Source organism: Bubalus kerabau, chromosome 5 (genome assembly GCF_029407905.1).
Source record: "Bubalus kerabau isolate K-KA32 ecotype Philippines breed swamp buffalo chromosome 5, PCC_UOA_SB_1v2, whole genome shotgun sequence".
NCBI classification, from domain to species: Eukaryota; Metazoa; Chordata; class Mammalia; order Artiodactyla; family Bovidae; genus Bubalus; species Bubalus kerabau.
This window is the reverse complement of record NC_073628.1, coordinates 111,047,383-111,069,243: the sequence shown is the minus strand read 5'-3', so window position 1 is coordinate 111,069,243 and position 21,861 is coordinate 111,047,383. Positions and strand designations below refer to the sequence as shown.

At 39.5% G+C, this 21,861-nt stretch overlaps 1 protein-coding gene, 1 long non-coding RNA gene and 1 pseudogene across 12 annotated transcripts in view; 1 reads left to right on the top strand and 2 right to left on the bottom strand.

Annotated features, from left to right (window-relative positions):
* The window catches only part of RABGAP1L (RAB GTPase activating protein 1 like), a 742,566-nt gene that overhangs the window by 32,267 nt on the left and 688,438 nt on the right, over nt 1–21,861 (bottom strand). For 8 of the 11 annotated variants that reach the window (XM_055582718.1, XM_055582716.1, XM_055582717.1 and 5 more), the window contains one exon: nt 4,959–5,051. In XM_055582718.1, the coding sequence (XP_055438693.1) occupies nt 4,959–5,051 (93 nt within the window). Of the gene's footprint in view, nt 1–4,484; nt 4,775–4,958; nt 5,052–7,028; nt 7,222–21,861 lie in introns of those variants that run through there. The other 3 variants (XM_055582720.1, XM_055582728.1, XM_055582726.1) reach the window with 2 other exon arrangements.
* On the top strand, nt 6,875–8,414 carry LOC129653240 (uncharacterized). Its single transcript, XR_008714997.1, has 3 exons — nt 6,875–7,060; nt 7,309–7,405; nt 8,229–8,414. It is a non-coding gene; the product is annotated as an uncharacterized LOC129653240 (long non-coding RNA).
* The window catches only part of LOC129653506 (replication protein A 32 kDa subunit-like), a 51,801-nt pseudogene continuing 42,743 nt past the window's right edge, over nt 12,804–21,861 (bottom strand).

Sequence of the window (21,861 nt, the reverse complement as noted above, 5' to 3'; positions counted from 1 at the left end):
GTACTAAAAATTGAAGAAAAATTTTGGAGCATTAATTCTAAAGACCATTGATAAACATACTGAGAGATTCTTAATATGCATAACCTTTATATCTCCCCTGAGTGTTAAGTATAACTCAACCAGCAGACAAGGTGATTGAGTTTCAATCATCAGAAATCATCAGAAACCACCTGCTCCTTCTTACTAAGTGGCTCCAGAAGCATCAAGAGAGCTCAGGCTTGCCTTCTCCACCATCCTACAGCAGTGAGTGCATGAGTTAGCCAAGAGCAAAGAGGAAGAGTGGCAGCATCCGAGGTTTAGAATTAACTTGTCACAGATAGAAACCCTCCTCTTGACTATCACTGTTCATTAAAAGCATGTGATTTCATAACAAATATTTCCAAAAGCCAGTAACATTTCTGTGATGTGAAAAATAATAAAGTATGTTTATTTTCACTGGATGAAAAACATTTTTCAAAGATGGATTCACTTTCTTGACTTCTATGAGTAAGGAAGGGTCCAATACGAAAACAAAACAAAACAAAATGGGGCGGGGGTGAGGATCATTTTTTCCAGATATGATTAGTATTATTTAAACTTTAGCATAATTTAAAAACAAAATATGATCACTGTTGTAAATTATTTCCTTAGATATGTAAGGATAGCAAATAATACAAGTACAAATTAAGTTTTATTTAGAAAACTTTGTTTGTACTATTTATAATTAAACAGCTTAATTTTAAATTACATGCAGGGACAACTGCTCTATAAAAATTAGTATGAGCAAGTAGAACCTTCTGTGAAATTACAGGAATCATTTTCTTTCTGTTTGAATTACATTTTAGTTAAAAAAAAAAAAGTCCTATGTCTAACCTCAAGAAAGAAGTTAAACATTCTAAATTTAATTATACTGAATATAGATAAGATCCTTCAATTAGAAACTACATATTTATAATACTGTCTCCCAAACCCAAGAGAGTTTTAAACATTCCTGATTCTTTCTAGGATTTGCCCAACTAGAATAGGTAATAATATAACCTTCATTACACTTTGGGAAATTCACTGAATTTAATTAATTAGCTGTGCTTTTTGAAGGCTTAACTCACATTTGTACAAGTAGTTCTTTCTTTAATTAAACAAGAAAAGCATATCATCTTCTAAAGACAGATGAAGGCTATAGTTCTCTAAAATTGCCATTAATTATTATATCATTAGAAAACTAACTTCCCCCAAATGAAAACAGTTCATCATCTTAAAATAAAAAATAATATTTTAACTTCTGAAATTGATAACCACCTATTAGGTGCTTGGCTACTAATTTTTTAAAATGACTAAAACAGCTGTACATATCCATGAATGTTTGTTTTCTGGGGATTTATACAAAGATGAAAGTATACATGATGTATTTCTACAGAGAACTCTTTATCTTGTATTTCACTTAATCCAAAATTTATAAATATGCAAACCAAATCATCAGAGCAAATAAAAATCACTGCACAAATCTGGCCAGGTCAAAGTTAAGACGGATAATAAAAGAGGCTTATAATAAATACTTTGCATTCTTCTTCCAATAAAGTTTCCTTTCTGTATCTTGGAATCTAGTCATGAAGATAAAACAGAAAAATTACACCACAGGCTGTAAGCAGTCATTATAGAGCTCACTGAGCTTCAAATACAAACATTTCAAGATCAGGTAGCACAGGCACTGTGCTTATATATGCATTACCTATTTATAGGTTTTACTATGTGCATACATATATGTATATAAACACACACACACACATATAAAGATGAATCCATCATCCACTTTTGTTGGCTGGCCTTTCCCTTATAAATATGAGTACATATAGGATCTATAGTTATTGATTAACTCTAATTCTGACAGAGGTCTCCCTCCTTTAAGTATGGTTTCTGCACAGGTACCTCTGGTATGACTGAGGCTTATGAAAAAAACACGGCAGGCAGATGTTAATTCTCTTGGGACATTTAGCTTGGCAGGTTTTTGTGTGTGGGGGGGGGGATATAATTCACATATCAAAAATTCACCTTTCTAAAATGTACAATTCAGTGGTTTTTCTACATTCTCAAAGTTGTACAACTGTCACCATTATCAAATTCCAGAACATTTGCTTGTGCTTAGGGTTCCAAAATTTAAATTTATACCGACACCATTTCATCAAGTGTTAGGTACAGGTAAGTACCCTGACATAACCTCAAGAGTAGATATTTTCATATGTCATAAAAATAGACACAAAACACATGTTTAGATAGACACAGCAAGAATGTAAGCGCTGAGAGTTATCTCTACATTGTTGGATCTTTAAATCCATGTCTGGTTTCCCTGAGACAGCTCTTTTAGTACCCCACCATGCCCAAGAGAAACAGTATCAAGCTGAAAAAAAATATCTTGGAATATCATAAGGTATGACATTTCTGGGTCTTTTTTTTTAAATCGACACAACCTTCTTAATTCTCCTGAATTAAGCTAGGGGGCAAACAAGGCATTTTAAACACTACAGATCCTAACTGTTGAGGAGGGATTGTTAGTGAACTGTGTAAGTTCTGACTCAATGCTTTCAAAGATCTTCCCCAAGTTATTCTTGAGAATTTTCATATCTAGGTTCCCAGTCCCTGGACATGAACAGTGAATTATAAAGTGCCTATACCCAGGGCATAAATCTTACTCTTGACAGGATTAAATTTATAAGATGCTAAAATGTATTTTCCAAGATACTTTCCTAAGTTAATGAATACAACTGTAATTAGCTTCTTAAACTAGATATTGACTATCTGAAAGAACAAATCTCCTGATGGGTGAAAACCATGCGCTCAATTGTCACCTTGAAAATGTAATTATAATGTGATAACTTTACCAAGTTTATCTCCAGTACAAATTTTTAGACATTATTAAAAGGGTATAGGAATATTAGCTGAATGATGCATTAGAAAGTTATTACAATAATACAAAAATAGCTATAGAGGATATCTTATATACATAAATAGAGCATTTAAGCCAAAAAGTAGTACCTGTGTTCAAAACAAACGCCAAAAAAAAACTTTAATTCTACTTTGATTCCTCAGTAAAAATTATACACATCAATAGTATATGTATGATAGTCACTTTAAAAAAAAAATTATAATACACATTGTACTATTCACTTATACGTACCTGCTTTGACACAAAAAGGATATAAGAAACAATAACAAGTTCAGTTCCAGACTGAATTTGAATACACAATTTTAGTCTTTCATTCCCCTGTCTTCTATTTAAAGCACCCTTCCCAGACTTCACTCAGAATGATGGCAGCAATAAGAAAATCAGAATGATGCAAGCAGCAGGAGAGTTTTATTTTGGATTCTTAAAAATATTTTTTAATTACTACTTCAAAGCTTTCTACAGCAGCATGCTACATAAGCTACATTAAAATTGGTTTTATTGAGGCGTAGAAATTAGCTTCCAACTATGAGTACTTTATATGGTAACAGTTCTGCATAGCAGTGGGATTCTACTGTCAGCCAGTTTTATAAACAAAGGGAGAAACACACAGATGTTAGATTATTAGGTTAACAATACTTGGGAGAATTAGGAGAAAGATAAGTGAGGGACTGGTGGGGCAGACACAAATTAAGGGGATAGTATTCTAGTAATAATTGGGTAATTAGAGGCAGCAGGCCTAATAAGGCTAATAACAACCATTTACTGAACACCAACTATGTGCTGGGTACTTTGCATACAACGTACCTCATCTTCGCAACAATCCTTCAAGGAAACGTGTACACTACACGTTTTACAGATGGGGAAGAGGTCCAGTAATCAGTCTAAGATGCTGAACAGTGGCATGGGGGTTAAAATCCCCAACTTGGACTCCAAATCCTGTCCCTTTTTCAGAAATTCAGGTTTTGAACTCAGATCTGACTACAGAATCCATACATGCCTTCCACCACTCCCTTATGTCAGCGTTCCATGCTGTTCAGTTCAGCAACAGAAACAAGATAGACTGCATGACTGCAGTGGCCTGTGTCCAGCTCTCTGACTACATAAAAGCAACTCTAGTTACAGAAGTGGAAGTCATCTCACAGTGAGTGGTTTAATTAATGATGTCATCACTGTACTTTTTGGGGCAAGTTGTTTCAGCTTCGCTGGGACTCAGTGTATGAATGCAGTATTCTCTTATCCTAATGTACTGATGTGGAGAGGGAATCATTATATGTCTGTAGGAATCTGAAGAATCAAAACATGCTGAAGAGAGACACTAATATTTCAGTCAGAAAAAAGTAAGGGTGGGGTCAGTATTTCCCCAACACTGTTTTATGGAAACTGTTGGTAATTACCATTGAGGACATCTTTATAACCAGCCTAGTTTTTTAAAAATACTGCAACTAGCTGGGATATTAAACTGAATCATTTTGATTTTGGAACTGCACTCTGTAAAATGTCACTGTTTTTTATAAACTTGTTCGTGGAAATAAATGTTGCGACAAACACCATGACTATGCTCAATATACCTTTGTGGTTTTTATTCTTTACTTTTGAATGAGTTTGTATCTTTAACATTGGCTCCAGACAGGGGTGAGTCTGAAACATTATCGGGCCAGTCCTGGAACAGTTCGCCTTCTAACAGTCTTTGTGGATGTACCGTGCACAGCTAAAACCATACTTTGCCATTTTTCTTTTTTCTCATTTTTGAAAGTAGTTGATAGCCACTTTCTCTCTTTTCTTTTTCCCTTTCTTTCAGCTTCTTATGAAGACTCCCAGTATAAATGCAACAGGTGAAGTCACCTACAAATATACAAACTGAAAGAAAAGAAATATTATGTTTGGCTACTCAGGAGTCTCCTGAGATGTAAACATACCTGGACATTGAGCAAAGTCACAGTTAACATCAATCAAGAAGGAATACAGGGAACGAATGTCCCCCAGTTGCGGCTCTAGGGGAAAGAGGATATTGGCTCAAATAGGTGCCCTGTGTCTCCCATACCTTGTATCTATCCATTGGGTCTTCCTGCTGCAGCTGACTCTCTCGCATTGTCTGATATTCTTTCTCATATTTCTTTAGCTTCTTGGTCGGTACCTGCAGGGTTGAGAGGAAAACCATGTTAGAAAAAAATCATTTAGGAAACCATTTTCTGATGTATTTCCCAATGAAGTCTCTGGCTTTCTAAAGGAGGACACCTGACTCAATGTAGGGTGGAAATCTAGACTCCCTGGTGGCTCAGATGGTAAAGAATCTGCCCGTAATTCGGGACACCTGGGTTCGACCCCTGGGTTGGAAAGATCCCTTGGAGAAGGGAATGGCTACCCACTTCAGTGTTCCTGCCTGGAGGATTCCATGGACAGAGGAGCCTGGCAGGCTACAGTCCAAAGTGTCGGACATGACTGAGTGACTAACACTTGCACTTTTAAAGTTTTTCTGTAAAGGTCCACATAGTGTATATTTTAGGCTATGTGGGCCATACGGTCTAGGGTACAACTCCACTGTTGTTACTACACAAAAACTGCAGATAGGTGATATGCAAACAAATGAGTGTGGTCATGTTCCAACAAAACTTTATTTACCAAAATAAGTTGTAGTTGGCCCTTGTCTGTTCCATAGCACTGCTGACATAGCATCCCTTTTTCTTGTTAACGTACCTAACAGTGCTATTGCTTCTGTTAACTGCTTTTCTTAAAGTAAAATTCATTCTTCTGCCATGTTAAAAATCATAATTATTATTTTATAAAAAGACTGAGCAACAAAGAAAAAATTTTAATGGAACCTATATACTGGAGAGAAAGCAGATTCTAGAACTGGTAGGCAAACGATTTCTATTTCATAACAGTTGTCAAGAGAATTAAATGACATAAAGTATCTAAAGTAATGCCTGGTTCATGGGATTTTTAAAAACAGTGTTTCTAGAAAATATTATAAAAATTAATCCATTAGAATCTGTCATATATTTTATATAATAGACTAAGTCTACTTTTAGGTTATTCTTCATCAATCAAAATTTACAGAATTCCTTTAAACATCAAAATCTCCCCTTAATGTTTAGGTCCTAACATGAAGCTAAAGTTTTAAAATGAAAACAAGTGTGTTACTTGGCTAAATTCTTGGGGACTGAGTGAAGGCAAAGACCATGTGTTGATGCTCCTCAGCCTCCATCATGACATCTACCAAAGTAATTGGCCCCTAGGAGGCCCTCAACAGATTGCTTTTTGTCAAGTTCAAAACCTGGCATTTAGAAAACATGTAAATATGTGTGTGAGAGGGTGAAAGAGAGGATGGAAAGCAGCAGAAGGAAAATAAAATAAACTTATGGTATCCTGGGATAAGGATTGTTTCAATTCTCTCGTATTTGGCCAGAGAATTTGTTAAATAAAAAGCAAAGACACTAGGTTATTCTAATTATTTTGTTCTTCCCATCCAGGCACACTGTGAGTGCTGGAATTATCTGCTTTTCATCACAACTGGGAAGTTTCACACAGTCCAAGCCCATCAGGTAGTGCAAATCATTCAACAATATGACGACAATATTCATTTGGCTGATGGGGACTGCCTACCCAGGAAGACAAGAAGAAAGGATGCTTTCAAGCATGTTAACTGAATTGCAAAACCATTACTGAATACTGGCATAAGAAACTCTAATCTTTACTACTCCATCTCCAGAGACCTTCAACAAAACACTGTGACCAACGTGAGTGCAAGGCAGAAAAATGCCACCTGCCAACAGTACGGCCTTAAGATCACTGAAAAACAATGAGGAAAATATAACTGATCATGTACTAACAAAACAGCAACAACATTATTTTTCTTGACTTTGAGAGGGACAATTTTATCCAGTTTTCTTTTCTCTGTACTTATCATAAACTCTGAAAACCAAAAACAGATTCTCAAGATGAAGTGGCAAATCACTGGAACTGCAGTTGCCTGAAGCTGGGGAGAAAAAGGAAGAAGTCCCAGTGTTTTAAGCAGCGAGAGGGGTTTCCCCGATGTCCCTAGGAGGCGGGGTCAAGGGGAGAAGTGAAAGGACTTGTGAGGAGGAGGAAGCCTACTCCAGCAGCCACTTACCCACAAGATGAGAAGGAAGTATTATACAATACGTAAATATTTTTGTGTAGCTGACACTGGTACCACTGGGTACCAGGTTGAACATCAGTCTTGCACACGGGCTAAGTTGCTTCAGTCATGTCTGTCTTGTACCCTACAGACTGTAGCCCGCCAGGTCCCTCTGTTCATGGGGATTCTCCAGGCAAAAATACTGGAGTGGGTTGGTTACCATGCCCTCCTCCAGGGGATCTTCCCAACCCAAGGATCCAACCCAAGTCTCTTTTGTCTTCTGCACTAGCAGGTGGGTTCTTTACCACTAGTGCCACCTGGGAAGCCCAGGAACATCAGTCTTAGGAGGAAGCATTTTCTACATGGTTCTGAAATGGATTCATTCACCAGTAAGTCAATTACATATTATAAGCTTGTCTCTAGAGAATTTCTTCTAAAACTGTTTTTTTTTTCAATTGAAACTATTTATGACTGAGGGTTTTTTGTTAACATGTAAAAGAGTGTCCTTTTAAAAGTCAATCTTGTTACTTATGTTAAGAGGTTCATTTCAAAGTGAAATATTTAAAAAATGCATTAAACACCCCTCAGTAAGCTAATCCTTTCCCATCTGGCTGAGATTCTAGGATGTTTGGCTTCATCTTGTTCAGGAAAATAGAGCAGGTTCCCAGAACAATATGTTGCTAGGAAACCTTCCAGGCTTATTTATCTTGTGCTGTGGGGTGATATTGAGCATCCACCTGTGATTGGCACAAAGTAAAAAGGGAAAAAAAGGTGGAGGAGGAAGGAGAGCTGATATGAAACTCCTGTCATTTATGAGATAATCAAAGAAAATAGACAGTTGTGGTTTTAGAAACTGAAAAAACTGATTGTATTTTAGGGAATGTAATATTAAAAAACCTCTTCGGTAAGTAGTTTTAATTAAAAACACAGAAAGTCATTAAGAATTATTAAAATTTAAACAACCTACTATCTCAAGAGTAGTATAGGTATCTTTTCCCTTAAGTTACATAAATTTAATGTAATTGTGCACTTGAACAATGAGATTTAAAGTATAGGGAAGCATATGTGTAGGTTATATGCAAATACTATGCGATTTTGTGTAAGGGACTTGAGTATTCATGGAGTTTGGTATCTATGGGGAGTCCTGGAACTAATTCTCTATGGATACTGAGGAATGACTGTAATTACTAACTTGCTTTACTCTTTCTCAAGGTTAATCAAGCTGGCCTCAGTAGGAGATACAGAAGGTGAAGAATGAATAAGAATACAGTAGTTCCCTCTCATCCACACCGGTTGTCAGACTGCAGACAGGACCAAACCCTACATACACTCTATTTTTTCCTATACAGAGAAACAGTAACAGTAATAATTATGGAACAATCATCACACGCTGTAATAAAAGGGTTACTTGGACACAAGCACTGTGATACCAGACTGCTGATTTGATAACCAAGGTGGCTATTAAGTGACTCCTGGTGGGAACACAGTGTGGATACACTGGGCAAGGGGATGATTCACATCCTGGGAGGACTGCAGCAGGATAGTGGACCCTAATCAGAACAGCTCAAAATTTAAAACTTATGAATTTTTCACTTGTTCATTTCTGGAATTTTCCATTTAGTATTTTAGGATTGCCAGAGAAGGCGATGGCACCCCACTCCAGTACTCTTGCCTAGGAAAAAACCCCATGGACGAAGGAGCCTGGTGGGCTGCAGTCCATGGGGTCGCAAAGAGTCGGACACTACTAAGCGACTTCACTTTCACTTTTCACTTTCATGCATTGGAGAAGGAAATGGCAACCCACTCCAGTGTTCTTGCCTGGAGAATCCCAGGGATGGGGGAGCCTGGTGGACTGCCGTTTATGGGGTCGCACAGAGTCGGACACGACTGAAGCGACTTAGCAGCAGCAGCAGGATTGCAGCTGACTAGGGTAACTGACGGAGAAGGCAATGGCAACCCATTCCAGTACTCTTGCCTGGAAAATCCCATGGATGGAAGAGCCTGGTAGGCTGCAGTCCATGGGGTCGCTAAGAGTCGGACACGACTCAGCAACTTCACTTTCCCTTTTCACTTTCATGCATTGGAGAAGGACATGGCAACCCACTCCAGTGTTCTTGCCTGGAGAATCCCAGGGACAGGGGAGCCTGGTGGGCTGCCGTCTATGGGGTCGCACAGAGTCAGACATGACTGAAGCGACTTAGCAGCAGCAGCAGCAGCAGCAGCAGCAGGGTAACTGAAATCTTGGAGCAACTACTGTATGTTCAACATTCTCCACTTCCCATGCTCTCTGTCCTTTTTATTTAAAGCACTGATTTCCTGTTTTTATATAACTCTGATAGAAAACATACATATGTATATACAAGTTTTTTTTGTATATCAATTAATTTTAGGTGAATTTGTCTTAATAATCTTTACTTCACTAATCATGCCCATCTAGGTTATCACCTCACTTCATATTTTTATTACATTATTTTGAATACCTCTGTCCATGGGATTTCCCAGGCAAGAATACTAGAATGGGTTGCCATTTTTTTCTCCAGGGGATCTTCCTGACCCAACGATAGAACACACATTTCTTGTATTGCAGGCAGATTCTTTACCACTGGACCACCAGGGAAGGCCTTTGATCAGTAGTAATCAGTATTAAGAAAAACATGAAATGCCTTCATGCCAGAGACTTTCCTAATAGTTTTAGAGGTATAATTTAGAAAACTCTATATTAGAAAACTATATTTAAGCCTCCCAACAATTAAGATAAACTAAAAAAAATTTATTTTACAAATAAAATCCAAGTAATACTTGGAGAGTATTTGCCCAAGAGAGGTAACTTGCCCAACATCACATAGCTGGTTAAATGGAGTCAGAAATGGGATCCTGGCAGTCTGCCTGCAAACTCTGTCCTCTTCGACCACTTGGATCTACTGCCTGGGACCAGATGACTGAGGCAAAGCTTCTTGAGAAGTTGACAGGCTAGACATAGTGCTAATTATGTGTCTAATTACCATATAGTTTCATAAGTCCAACAGCAGATGTTCATAAGGGTACAAGGGTGATCAAGAAGAAATTTGCTGGGGTAAGGGGGAGAGCACCTCAATAAGGATTTTTCATTATGACTGGTTTATGTAAACTTCCTTGCCAATCAAACATTCCTGTACTTCCCTTTGCTAATTTTTAACAAGGGGCCACTCACTTGTAAGAGGCATTTATTTTTGGCTTGATGAATCTGCTTCTTTATTTCAAAAACAAATACAAAACTATTTACTAATCTATACAAATGCTGGCAAAGTAAATCACTATGTTTTAAAAAGGCTGATAAGATCTAGTCAATATTTTCCTGACTGTCAGAGGTCTGAGTGCCTAAAAAATAACAGGCCAAAGGTATTAACTATTATGTACTACTGCTCTTACTTCAGATAATTTCTTAAACTAAACATCAATGATTCTAATTTAATATATTAATCACTGGATAGAGAAAAACATAAAAAAAGTAGTATAGCACCACATTTCTTGGTTATGGGGGGCCAGTGCTCAGACTGAGAATTTTTAATTGAGTCACTTCCATCAAGATCTGTGAACAGAAAGTGGATCAGTGGCAACCAAAATTCTAATAGTAAGTTCGCAGAAACCTAAAGGACTTAGAATGAAATAACTGGGAAGAAATCAAGAGAAGACATCTGAGAAGAGGGGGCATGTCCTTCAGGCTTCACTTCACCCTCCTCATGGTGTTCAGCCAAAGAAGCTGCCCTGACTCTTTTTGAGTTTTTAGTACTAGGAGGAGGGAAACAGTTAATTTCCTCACCCCCCCACCTCTCCACCCCAGGGTACTTGGAGAAGACTCTTGAGAGTCCCTTGGACTGCAAGGAGATCCAACCAGTCCATTCTAAAGGAGATTAGTCCTGAGTGTTCTTTGGAAGGAATGATGCTAAAGCTGAAACTCCAGCACTTTGGCCACCTCATGCGAAGAGTTGACTCATTGGAAAAGACTCTGATGCTGGGAAAGATTGAAGGCAGGAGAAGGGGATGACAGAGGATGAGATGGCTGGATGGCATCACCGACTCAATGGACATGAGTTTGAGCAAGCTCCGGGAGATGGTGAAGGATGGGGAAGCTTGGCGTGCTGCAGTCCACCGGGTCGCAAAGAGTCGGACACAACTGAGTGACTGAACAACAACCAGGGGAAACCTTCAGAGAACATAAGAGCCTATAAATGATTATTCACTGCATTCATTTTTATTGAGGTATAACTGACATATGACATGCTATCAGTTTCAAGATGTACGATTTGATATCTGTACACACTGCAAAATGATCACCAAATTCAGTCTAGTTAACATCCGTCTCTACTGTTACTCTCACTTCATCTTGTGATGAGAACTTTTAAGATCTCTTCTCTCAGTAACTTTCAAATATGCTATACAGTATTAACTATGGACACCATGCTGTACGTTACATCCCTGTGACTTATTTATTTACAGCTGGAAGTTTGTACCTTTTGACCCCCTTTCACCCATTTCACCTACCCCCCACCACCACCCCAGCCCCGAGCCTCTGCTAACATTAGCTGTACTCCAATACTTAAGGAATACAGTGATTTAAGGGGTGAGGCCAAGAAATGTATTCATCTCCTGCTGTAATTCTAACGTAACTCCCAATGTTTATAGACATCAAATTACTCGACACACTTTTCCTGAATTCACACATGGTCGACAATGCTGCACATTCTTTCATTTCGTCAGGCGTGCTCAGCTTCCCCAATTACTCAAGCCTAATGGTGCACACTCCTGTGACAGGCTCCTGTTCTCACTCATGAATAATTGTATGATGTGAGTCACTTTCCGGCATTTGTGGCTTACTCCTGAATGTAGTGTGCCCATCAGAGTATCTATGAAAGCTTCTGAAATATTGATTTCTACTTTCTTTACCATGTTCTAATATAATCTGTCTGGCCCCAGCACTGTAGCAACTCTAAGAGACACGGCATTTTATAGAAACTGCTTATCTGTTCATTTCTAATTTCTCATCTCCAGGTCTATAAATCTAATCTATGTACTATTTATATGGAACTTCTTGGCACTTCTGCTCTAGAGCTTTCCTATCAATAAATAATACCTGGAGGTAATTTCTTTATTATTCATGTTTTGACAACTTCCAAATTTATAGTACCCAGCCCAAGACTTCTACTGAGCTCAATCTACATAATCCACTGTGAATTTCATGTATTTTGGATGTTTCATATTTGAGATGTTTTCAATCAGGAGACACAACCCATCCCCTACACCCCAACTTGCTCTTCCATGGTTCACCCTCAACAAGATGCACAGGCCAAAAACCCAGCAGTCACATTTGGGCTGGGTTTATTATGTCCATTCAGTAAGTTGAGCAGACTGAGGAAGACTAAGTGACACGCAGAGGGACCAAAGTAATCACCAACCCCAAGGTAAAGTGCCTTTCCGACACCAAAGGTAAAGCCTTCATTGCAGTATGTTATGTGTCTGTCATCCACCCAGCACACAAGGCTCTCAAACCCAAGAGCCTTGCTAAGCTGTATCAGCCACCTGCTGCAGCTAGCTGAGTGAAGCAACTGCAGGATGACGGAGATGCTCTATTTTAACAGCTGACTGGGAGATAGTGAACCTAGGATATGTGCCATCTTAACCAGCACAAAGCAGAACTATCAACACCTTCACACAGACTCACAGAAGTCGCTCAGTCGTGTCCGACTCTTTGCGACTGCATGGATTGTAGCCCACCAGGCTCCTCGGTCCATGGGATTTTCCAGGCATGAATACTGGAGTGGGTTGCCGTTTCCTTCTCCAGGGGATCTTCCTGACCCAGGGATCGAACCCGGGTCTCCCGCATTGTAGGCAGATGCTTTACCATCTGAGCTACCAGGGAAGCCCATCAAAAACACAGAAGAGTAGTAGTAAGTTTCAAAAGGATGTCAGTTGAGATCTTTTATAGATGAAATCTACTTCCTAGAAGTAGATTATATGCACAGCTGGAGACAAGAGGCTGCAAAAAAAGGTCCAACTGGAAAATATCTGGGGAACCCAATTAGATCCAGTTATTCTGCATCTGTGGATTTAAAATGATCATCATCCACGGTGGAACAGATGTGTCCCTCGTTGCTTAGAAAATCCACAGCTACCTTGATTGAGGCTACGGACATGTGTTGGAGTTGGTTCTTGAGATCCTGAAAGTTCAATCCTTCAGGTCTTGGGCAAGCCTTGATCAAATTCAGCACCTGGTTCTGGGCCACAGTGAGGCCATTTGCTGGTATGAAGTTATTCCCACCGAAGTTCCCAGCTTCAGCCATTCCTGGATTGCTGATAGGCGCTCTCCCTGTGAAGGCTGGTTGTTCGACTTGCTCAGCATCATGTGTGCATTGACTACTTCCAGAATACGTGTGGTGAACTCATTCATATCCTCCAGGGGCATGATCTTAAAGGCTACCAGGCTTTTCTTGTTCTGGAAAGATCTCAGATGACCAGCCACTTTCACATATGTTTCTGGAGGGACCACAGTGTTTTCACCACTGGCGTCATCTGTGTCAGCCCACTGGCGAACATCCATGGGTGCAGCTGTTACGTCATCTGTCTTGTAAACAATGTTGGTTGCAGCCTTCTCTGCATTTCTGATAATCCCCACAATAGTGACCTGTGAAATCTCAACATTTCCAATTCTGAATACCTCATCAGCCAGAGTAACAGAAAGCAGCTGAGATATGGTACAGGGTACAATGTGCTGAGCTCGAGCTCTGGATTTCTTTTCGGCCTGGGAAGCTGTCGGAGATCCAAAGCCCCCAGGGGACTGTGTGTAGCCGCCTTCAGAAAACTATAAACACGTTCACCCTGAACTTTCTGGGCAAGCTAGGAAAAAAAAGGGAAGGTCAAATAGACCCTGAGGTGACTGAGCTGGGAGTTTCACTCTGAGAGAAGCCTGCTTAAAATTCCATAAAGTCTCAAGAGGGGACAGATTGAAATGATATATTTTCCTCCTCTCCCAGCCTTCTGAAAAAAGCACTGAGGCATAAACAACTCAAGAGATTTACAGCTTAAAGCAAATTACCTTAAGGTATTGGAATCAGTCAGAGCTTAGATGGAACAGTTTTTGAGGCCTACAGTTTCACTGAGAACGCCCTTCTCTATATACTGTTCTCTTATTTGTTTCTTTCTGTTCCTCCTGCTGCATGTACAGATTTGTCAAAAAAAAAAAAAAAGACAGGTTCTTTTTTTCACCCACATGCAACAGTTGCAACAGGGTTACAACCATTCCTATTAGTTTTTAAGTCTTTTTCTCAGATTATTTTTGTATCTGAAGGAGAAAAAAGACATTTAGCCTATTTTTCTTTAAAGCAACACAAATCCTTATCTCACTATATTGGTTAACTTCAATTTTAAACTGAATTATAGAAATTCTATTTTCTCTTAGATTTTGGTGAGAAATATATCACTGAAAATGTTTATTGTAGCATTTGAAAAATAACTGAATGCTACCCAGTGCTAAAAATTAAGACTGTAAGGTAGTATGTAATACACTAAATCTGGTCACATGTGGAATGGTATTGGTCTGATTCCAGGGAGCAGATTAACCAGCTGTAGTCCCCAAACTGGGCCACAGAAAGCTGATACAGCTATGTATTCAGAGTGAGCTAATTAAGCTTATTTAAAACTAGACAATGAGACAGGAGGGGAAGAATGATAGCAGAGCTATGTAGGACACTGTTCTTTATTACCATCAAATGCTACGCTCACTGGAATAGTGCTGGCCTTTGCACTGCAGATGCTGAGAACCCCGAAGCGGTATTTTTATGTCAGTTGCCATTGGCAATTAGGTCAGAAGTAAATACACATTCTTGCTGAAAATATTCACTGTAGGCAGGAGGCTATAGATATTTATGCTACACAAAATTTAATTCAAGACTAATATGCTGGGACCTGCCTGTCAGTCCAGTGGTTAAGACTGCCTTCCAATGCAGGGGCATGGCTTCCTGATCCTACAGCTAAGATCCCACATGCCTCGGGGCCAAAAACATCAAAACATAAAACTGAAGCAATACTGTAACAGATTCAACAAAGACTTTAAAAAACGGTCCACATTAAACACACACACACACACACACACACATGCCAAACAGCAGTTGTATAAAACAGGCTGAGTATGTCTGTCTTCAGATTCACCTTTACCATACCCTACTATCTGAAAAGGAAAGCAGTGGGAAAGCGAGAGAAATCGGAAACCTTTACTGTAGTCACCTACCTTAGAGGTAGTCCCTGGAAGGAAGGAAGTCAAACTGGCTACAAATCATCAGCAGGAGTACTCAATGCATGATAATCGCACTGCCATTTTTTTTCTTTCTGAATTTATTTTTTTATTGAAGGATAATTGCTTTACAGAATTTTGTTGTTTTCTGTCAAACCTCAACATGAGTCAGCCATAGGTATATATATATAACCCCTCCCTCTTGAACCTCCCTCCCATCTTGCACTGCCATTTTTATATACCAACTGTTTAACATGGGAAGAAAAACTCATCCCTCCTTTGCATTTTTAAAAACCTCCCATTTGCTCCTTCACTCCACAGATAGATACTGATAACCTACAGTGTTGCAGGCAAAGCCAGCCAAGAACAAATGCTCAGTGCGGCCCCTCCAGGTGCTCAGTCTGGTGGGGAGGAAGTCTTCAAAGAAATGATCACACAACTGAAATAAAGAGCGCACTTACATAAGGTGAGCACTGTTAGGGAGAAGTTAAGGTTAGGGGATAAAAGTGGACAGGGTTCTAAATTTTGATTGCTTCTCTGTGGAATGACAACAAAGCTGAAGAGAAGTGAAGAGTTAAGTCAGGGACTTCCCTGGTGGTCCAGTGATTAATAATCTGCTTGCCAATGCATGGAACACGGGTTGAAGCCCTGGTCTGTGATGCTCCCACATGTCCATGCCATGGAGCAACTAAGCCCTTGCGCCCCAACTACTGAAGCCCTCTCACCCTAGAGCCCCTGCTCACCAACAAGAGAAACCACCACAGTGAGAAGCCTGAGCACCACAACTAGAGAGTAGCCCCTGCTTGGAGCAACTAGAAAAGCCCTGCATCCAGTGGAGCCATAAATAAATAATACAATTTAACAAAAAGTTAAGTCAGCCAGTGAAGAGTAGGGAGGGAGCGTGCTCCCAGCAGAGGGAATGATGGGCATAGGATGGCAAAGAGCACGCTCAGCTACATAATTTGCCAGGACCAACACAAAATAAAAATCAAGGCCGCCTGTTCAAAAAGTGAGAATTTCAAGGTGAGAGTACAGCATTAAACCAAACGCAGTCGTGCAGGGCACATGCCCATGAAGCCAGCTGGAGGGACTGAAGGCCCGCTGGAGCACAGTGAGGAGAGAAATGGCTAGCTGAGGCTGAAGAGGTGTGAGAGGTCCACGGGCACCAGCCCAAGGTACAGGGCCTCCAGGGACCAACCTCACAGACCAACCTACTGCTGTTTCCTGCACAGCTCCACAAAGAGTTACTGAAGAGCCGTTGTGTAAGTCAGACTATTATGTAAGCACTCTTCTGGGTGCTAATAGGAAGACAAAGAAGACAGTCTTTGCTTCTAAGCAGCTTACAAATAATTGCATAATTTAGGGTAGAATGTGGTAAGTTCCACAAGAGACTATAAGCACCAATTTGTGGGAGACTCAAGGCATGAAGATCACTCATTTGAGGCACAATGTATAAACACAGACAGAAGGACTTCAAATGGACTGAAATTAGCATTCCTCTGCCTTTAGAGCAAAGATTGGGCTGTATCACTTCCTTATATGCCAGGCACTCTACTTGTATTAATTTATTTTCGCCTCACATCTGTGAGGTAGGTGCTATTAATTTCCCTCACTTTACAGAGGAGGAAACAGAGTCAGGAAGGTTAAATAACTTGCCGGAGGTCACAGAGCTAGCCAGGTGGCTATTCATTCTAATCAGGGCAGTCTGGATCTGAAGTCCTGGCTTTGAACTAGTATATGATGTTATCATTTTAAAAACATTTTATTTTGCTGTTTTATGTTTATATGTTATTCTTATGCCTTTTTAATTTCTTTTCCCTGGTCTTCTGTTGTCACTTTAACCTTTTTATATACTTGATTAGCTATATACACTGCCTCAAATTGGCTAAGAGATAAAAAACAAGAAAAAATAATTTTTCTAAAGATTTTTCCAACTGTAGCTTCTAGAGCCAGAGTTGGCAGAAACAGCAACAGGATGGGAACTTCTCTGGTGGTTTAGTGACTGGGACTCTGCACTCCCAATTCAGGGTGCCTGGTTCGATCCCTGGTCAGGGAACTAGACTGATATGCCACAACTAACACCCAGCACAGCCAAATAAACGAAATAAATAACATTAAAAAAAAAAAAAAAAGAAAGAGAAACAGATACATTTAGGTGTGGATTTCTGAAGATGATACAGACAATGCTACCTCCCTCTACTGCTGATGACAGTTCCAGTGTGTCTTTGTACTGATGGGACAACCAGAGCTGGTACAGTTACAGACAAGGACAATTACTACTGACTCCTTGAGGACTCTAAATCTGAATTCGTGGAACTCTGGGAACTCACACATTGGCTCTCAGTGGCCCCATGACCCAAAGCTAGTTCTGTTCCTCATAGAATTGGGAAGTGTGTGTATGTGCTCATTCACTCAACAAATATCTACTGTGTACAAGGCACTATGCCAGATGCTACATGGGATACAAAGATAGCTATGACACAATCCTTTCATCAAGAAACTTACAATAAAAAAAGAAATACAATAATCTACAGAATTTGATTAATGCCATAATTTAAATTTGAGACTCCTGCTATTACAGTTTAAAGGAGAATATTTTCACAAATCTACAAGGAAATTTAGGACAAACTTTAAAATGGAGCTAGTATGTAAGAAGGCATTGTCCTCGGGGAGGTTTTGCTATTGACCACCTAAAAGCATTGGGCTTCCCTGCTGGCTCAGATGGTAAAGAATCTGCCTATAAGGCAGGAGACCTGGGTTTAATTCCTGGGTCAGGAAGATCCCCTGGAGAAGGGAATGGCAACCCACTCTAGTATTCTTGCCTGGAGAATTCCATGGACAGAAGATCCAGGTGGGCTATAGTCCATGGTGTCACAAAAAGCAAGACACAACTGAGTGACTAACACTTTCACTTTTCTTTTCTATAAGTGTCAGGATTTTTCTTTTTATCTTCATCAGCATTTTTCTTTTCTTTCTTTTTGGTAGGCATCAATAGCCTCCAAGGACTGGAGATAATCACCGCTGTAAGTCTTCTCCCTACTACCTTTCTACCAAGCAGGAAGCATCAGTTGTTAGGTAGTAGTCAACAAGCCCAGCATGTTCGGCTGCAGGTGCCATCCTGCAGGTGTTAAGACTGCTAGCTTGCCAGAATCTTACATGCAATCTATACAAGGCCAGAGGGGCCTACATATAGTATTTCTAGCCAATCCAATGAAAAATTATTTGACATCCTTTATGCTAATTAGAAAACCCTCTGCCGCTGCTGTTGCTAAGTTGCTTCAGTTGTGTCCGACTCTGTGTGACCCCACAGACGGTGGTTCACCAGGCTCCGCCATTCCTGGGATTTTCCAGGCAAGAACACTAGAGTGGGTTGCCATTTCCTTCTTCAATGCATGAAAGTGAAAAGTGAAAGTGAAGTCGCTCAGTTGCGTCTTACTCTTTGTGACCTCATGGACTGCAGCCTACCAGGCTCCTCTGTCCATGGGATTTTCCAGGCAAGCGTACTGGAGTGGGTTGCCATTGCCTTCTCCGAGAAAACCCTCTAGTGTAGATTTAAATATAAGTAAGTTGAATTTATAGTAGTTATCTCCTGATTGGCGTTTTTCTAATGCCAACCAACTACCATTCCCATATCTGCTGCTACTGCTAAGTTGCTTCAGTCGTGTCCAACTCTGTGTGACCCCATAGACGGCAGCCCACTAGGCTCCTCTGTCCCTGGGATTCTCCAGGCAAGAATACTGGAGTGGGTTGCCATTTCCTTCTCCATTCCCATATCAGGGTGCTTCAAATATTAATCAAGTCCAAGGTATAGACTAAAACTAACACACATCACACTGTGTAGGCTGTAGGGTCTTCATTTAAATTGCAGAGTCTAACAGTAGGGCGGGACTGTAAGAGCTACAGAGAGTGGTAAGATTAAGGAGGAAACAGCTCATTACGGCTTATTTCTCTCCTCATTCCATAAAGGAAGCAGAAAGAAAGTGCTGTAAGCAAAAGGCATGGAGCTAAAAACATGGGCCTACTAACTGTGCCACGCAGTTATGTTTGTCTGGGTGAGGACCTAGGAGCCTGGTGTATGGCGCCTGCAAAGCAGGCTGGAAAGAATACCCTGGAACCAGGTCATTAGAAGGTCTAGGTCATTGCCAAATTGATGAATGTGTGAATTATTTTGGTAGTTGCTAGTTGTGTGACCATATTTTCTGAACTAAAAACTGGGCACGTGGGCTTAGCAGATGTTTGTAACCATTCTGAATATGAGAAGCAATCTGGAATACGAAAGAACATAGAATACTAAATTTTTTAATTGTTTTGGTAGCTTATAGGACTTAGAAGGTAGAATATTTGACATCAGAACTACCTTAAAAAAAAAAAAAAAAGTCCGGTCCCAGAAATGATAAGAAGTCAGTGAGGTTTTAAAACACAGAAAGATCATAAATGTGCTAGTAAGAATGTTCACTGGAAATGGTGTCTACGCTAAACTAGAAAGGCGGATAAAGAAAGGAGGAAGGTGACAACTGAAAAAATACTTATAAAGTTATGAAAACAGTTCAGGAGGAAAGGCCTTCATTAGATGGCGGCAGTACAGGACTTTCCTGGCGGTCCAATGGTTAGGATTTCACGCTTTCACTGAAGAGGGCCTGGGTTTGATCCCTGGTTGGGGAGCTAAGATCCTACAAGCTGCATGGTGCACCCATAAAATTAATAAATTAAAAAATAATAAATTACAAAAAAATAAAAGGAGACAGTAGAAATACAAAGGAAGGACCATTAAAACCAATAATAGAGAGGCCTTTAAAGCAAGTCTTCCTTGCTCATTTTGGTCAGGCCAAGAGAACCCTTCCCTCCTAAAACTTCTTTCAAACTAGTCTATACAACTTATTTAACAATCACATATGGCTATAATTAGTTTTTCCTGGGCATGAATTTTCTTAATCCAATTAGGATGCCTTATGGTAAAAACAAACAAACAAACAAACAACTGCCTTATTTAAACTTGGTATCTCCTGCTTTAATTGAAACAAAAAGCTGAATACTCAGTAGATGCTTAACGCAGATTTGTTAGGTTAAGCACATTCTTCATGTCTCAGGGTTCACAAGGACTGTGTTAAGTAGTCAAAATATTGCAATAAAAAAAGAGATAAAAACTGTGCCTATATATTTTCCTTGAGTATGGGTATTATAGGAGACACAATGACAGATAGCTGATACATAGAAAGATACAGAAATTCACTTAACATAGGATATTTCTGTTACCTAAATGAGAAGACTGTGATAACCAATTAAAAATGGCAGTTTTCCTTGATATGTTTGACAGAGCCAATAATTAGCTCTGCTCTGTGGGGCAATTTCTAAAGTAGTGCATAAGAATGAGACTATTTGAGGAAACTTTTTATGCTATGCAATTAGATGCTGTTTCATAAACTGAACTTCATTTCTGTAATCTTGGGGGGAAAGACATTAGTAAAAACATCATGCATACTAAATGCTTAATACAGGCAGGACAGATATATATGTATATCTGACAGTATGTCTAAGACAATTCTCACTTTGAAAAAAGCTAATATCAAACTAACTTTCTAAAAGTTAACTAAAAGAAATCATTTTAAACAGGAAAATAGATCAAATAAGAATATGTTTGCAAGTAGGCTTGGCTGCACAGGTGGAAGAAAGGTTAAGATTAGTTTTTTATATGCCTGTTTAAGGTCCGTCCACTGTTGTTTATACATGAACGATTGCTCTCCAAAGCTTGGGGTGGAGTGGCACTTACGCTCTCATTTCCATGGAAATTGTGAGGAGGCAAGAAAAATAATGTATGGGGAAATGTGTAAGTCAGCCCTCACTTCCCTTCCACCCATCCAGCCCTCCTCATTTCCATGGGAACAGGAATTGAAAGACCTCCAGCAGCTGAAAGTTAAAGCTCACTCATAGATTGCAGCTGTTTGAATGTCAGCTGAGCACTGCAAATGACAGTTTATAGCAGCTGTTAAAATTTTTAAATGATGTTTTCCCTAATAAATTCCTCACTATAATAATTTACAAGGGGGAAACTGACTATATAACTAGCATGAGGAAGAACACTCAAAGGGATGTTTTGAGGCTTAGTCTGTTGCTGTCTTTCATAATTCTAATATCATATATCATTTTAAGACAAATGACTGCAATAGGAAAGGCAGTGAAATGAAGAGTGTATTCATCAAGTCACTGGGATGTCACAAACTTCTTCCAAATGGTGGACGTGGAAAAGTGTGGAACAACTAATTACACTCAGGGAGGAGAGAGAAAAGGAGGAGGAGAGAGAAAAGGACAAGGAGAGGAGGGATCTAATTTAGCTTTTAAAAATGTTTAATTATATTTTATTACACAAAATTATGTGAAGATTGTCAGCTACACCTAGAGATGGAACCCTGAGTCCAATGATGTTGGTGAAAGATCTTGACTTAGGCATTTGCAAAGAATTCTATAGTACTGTATTCAAATCTCTTTGGTTGGAGTTCAAATGGAGAGGTATACCCATATATTCATACATGTGTGTGTACGTATGTGTATATATATATATATTTGCTACTGTGATTGGAAAGGACA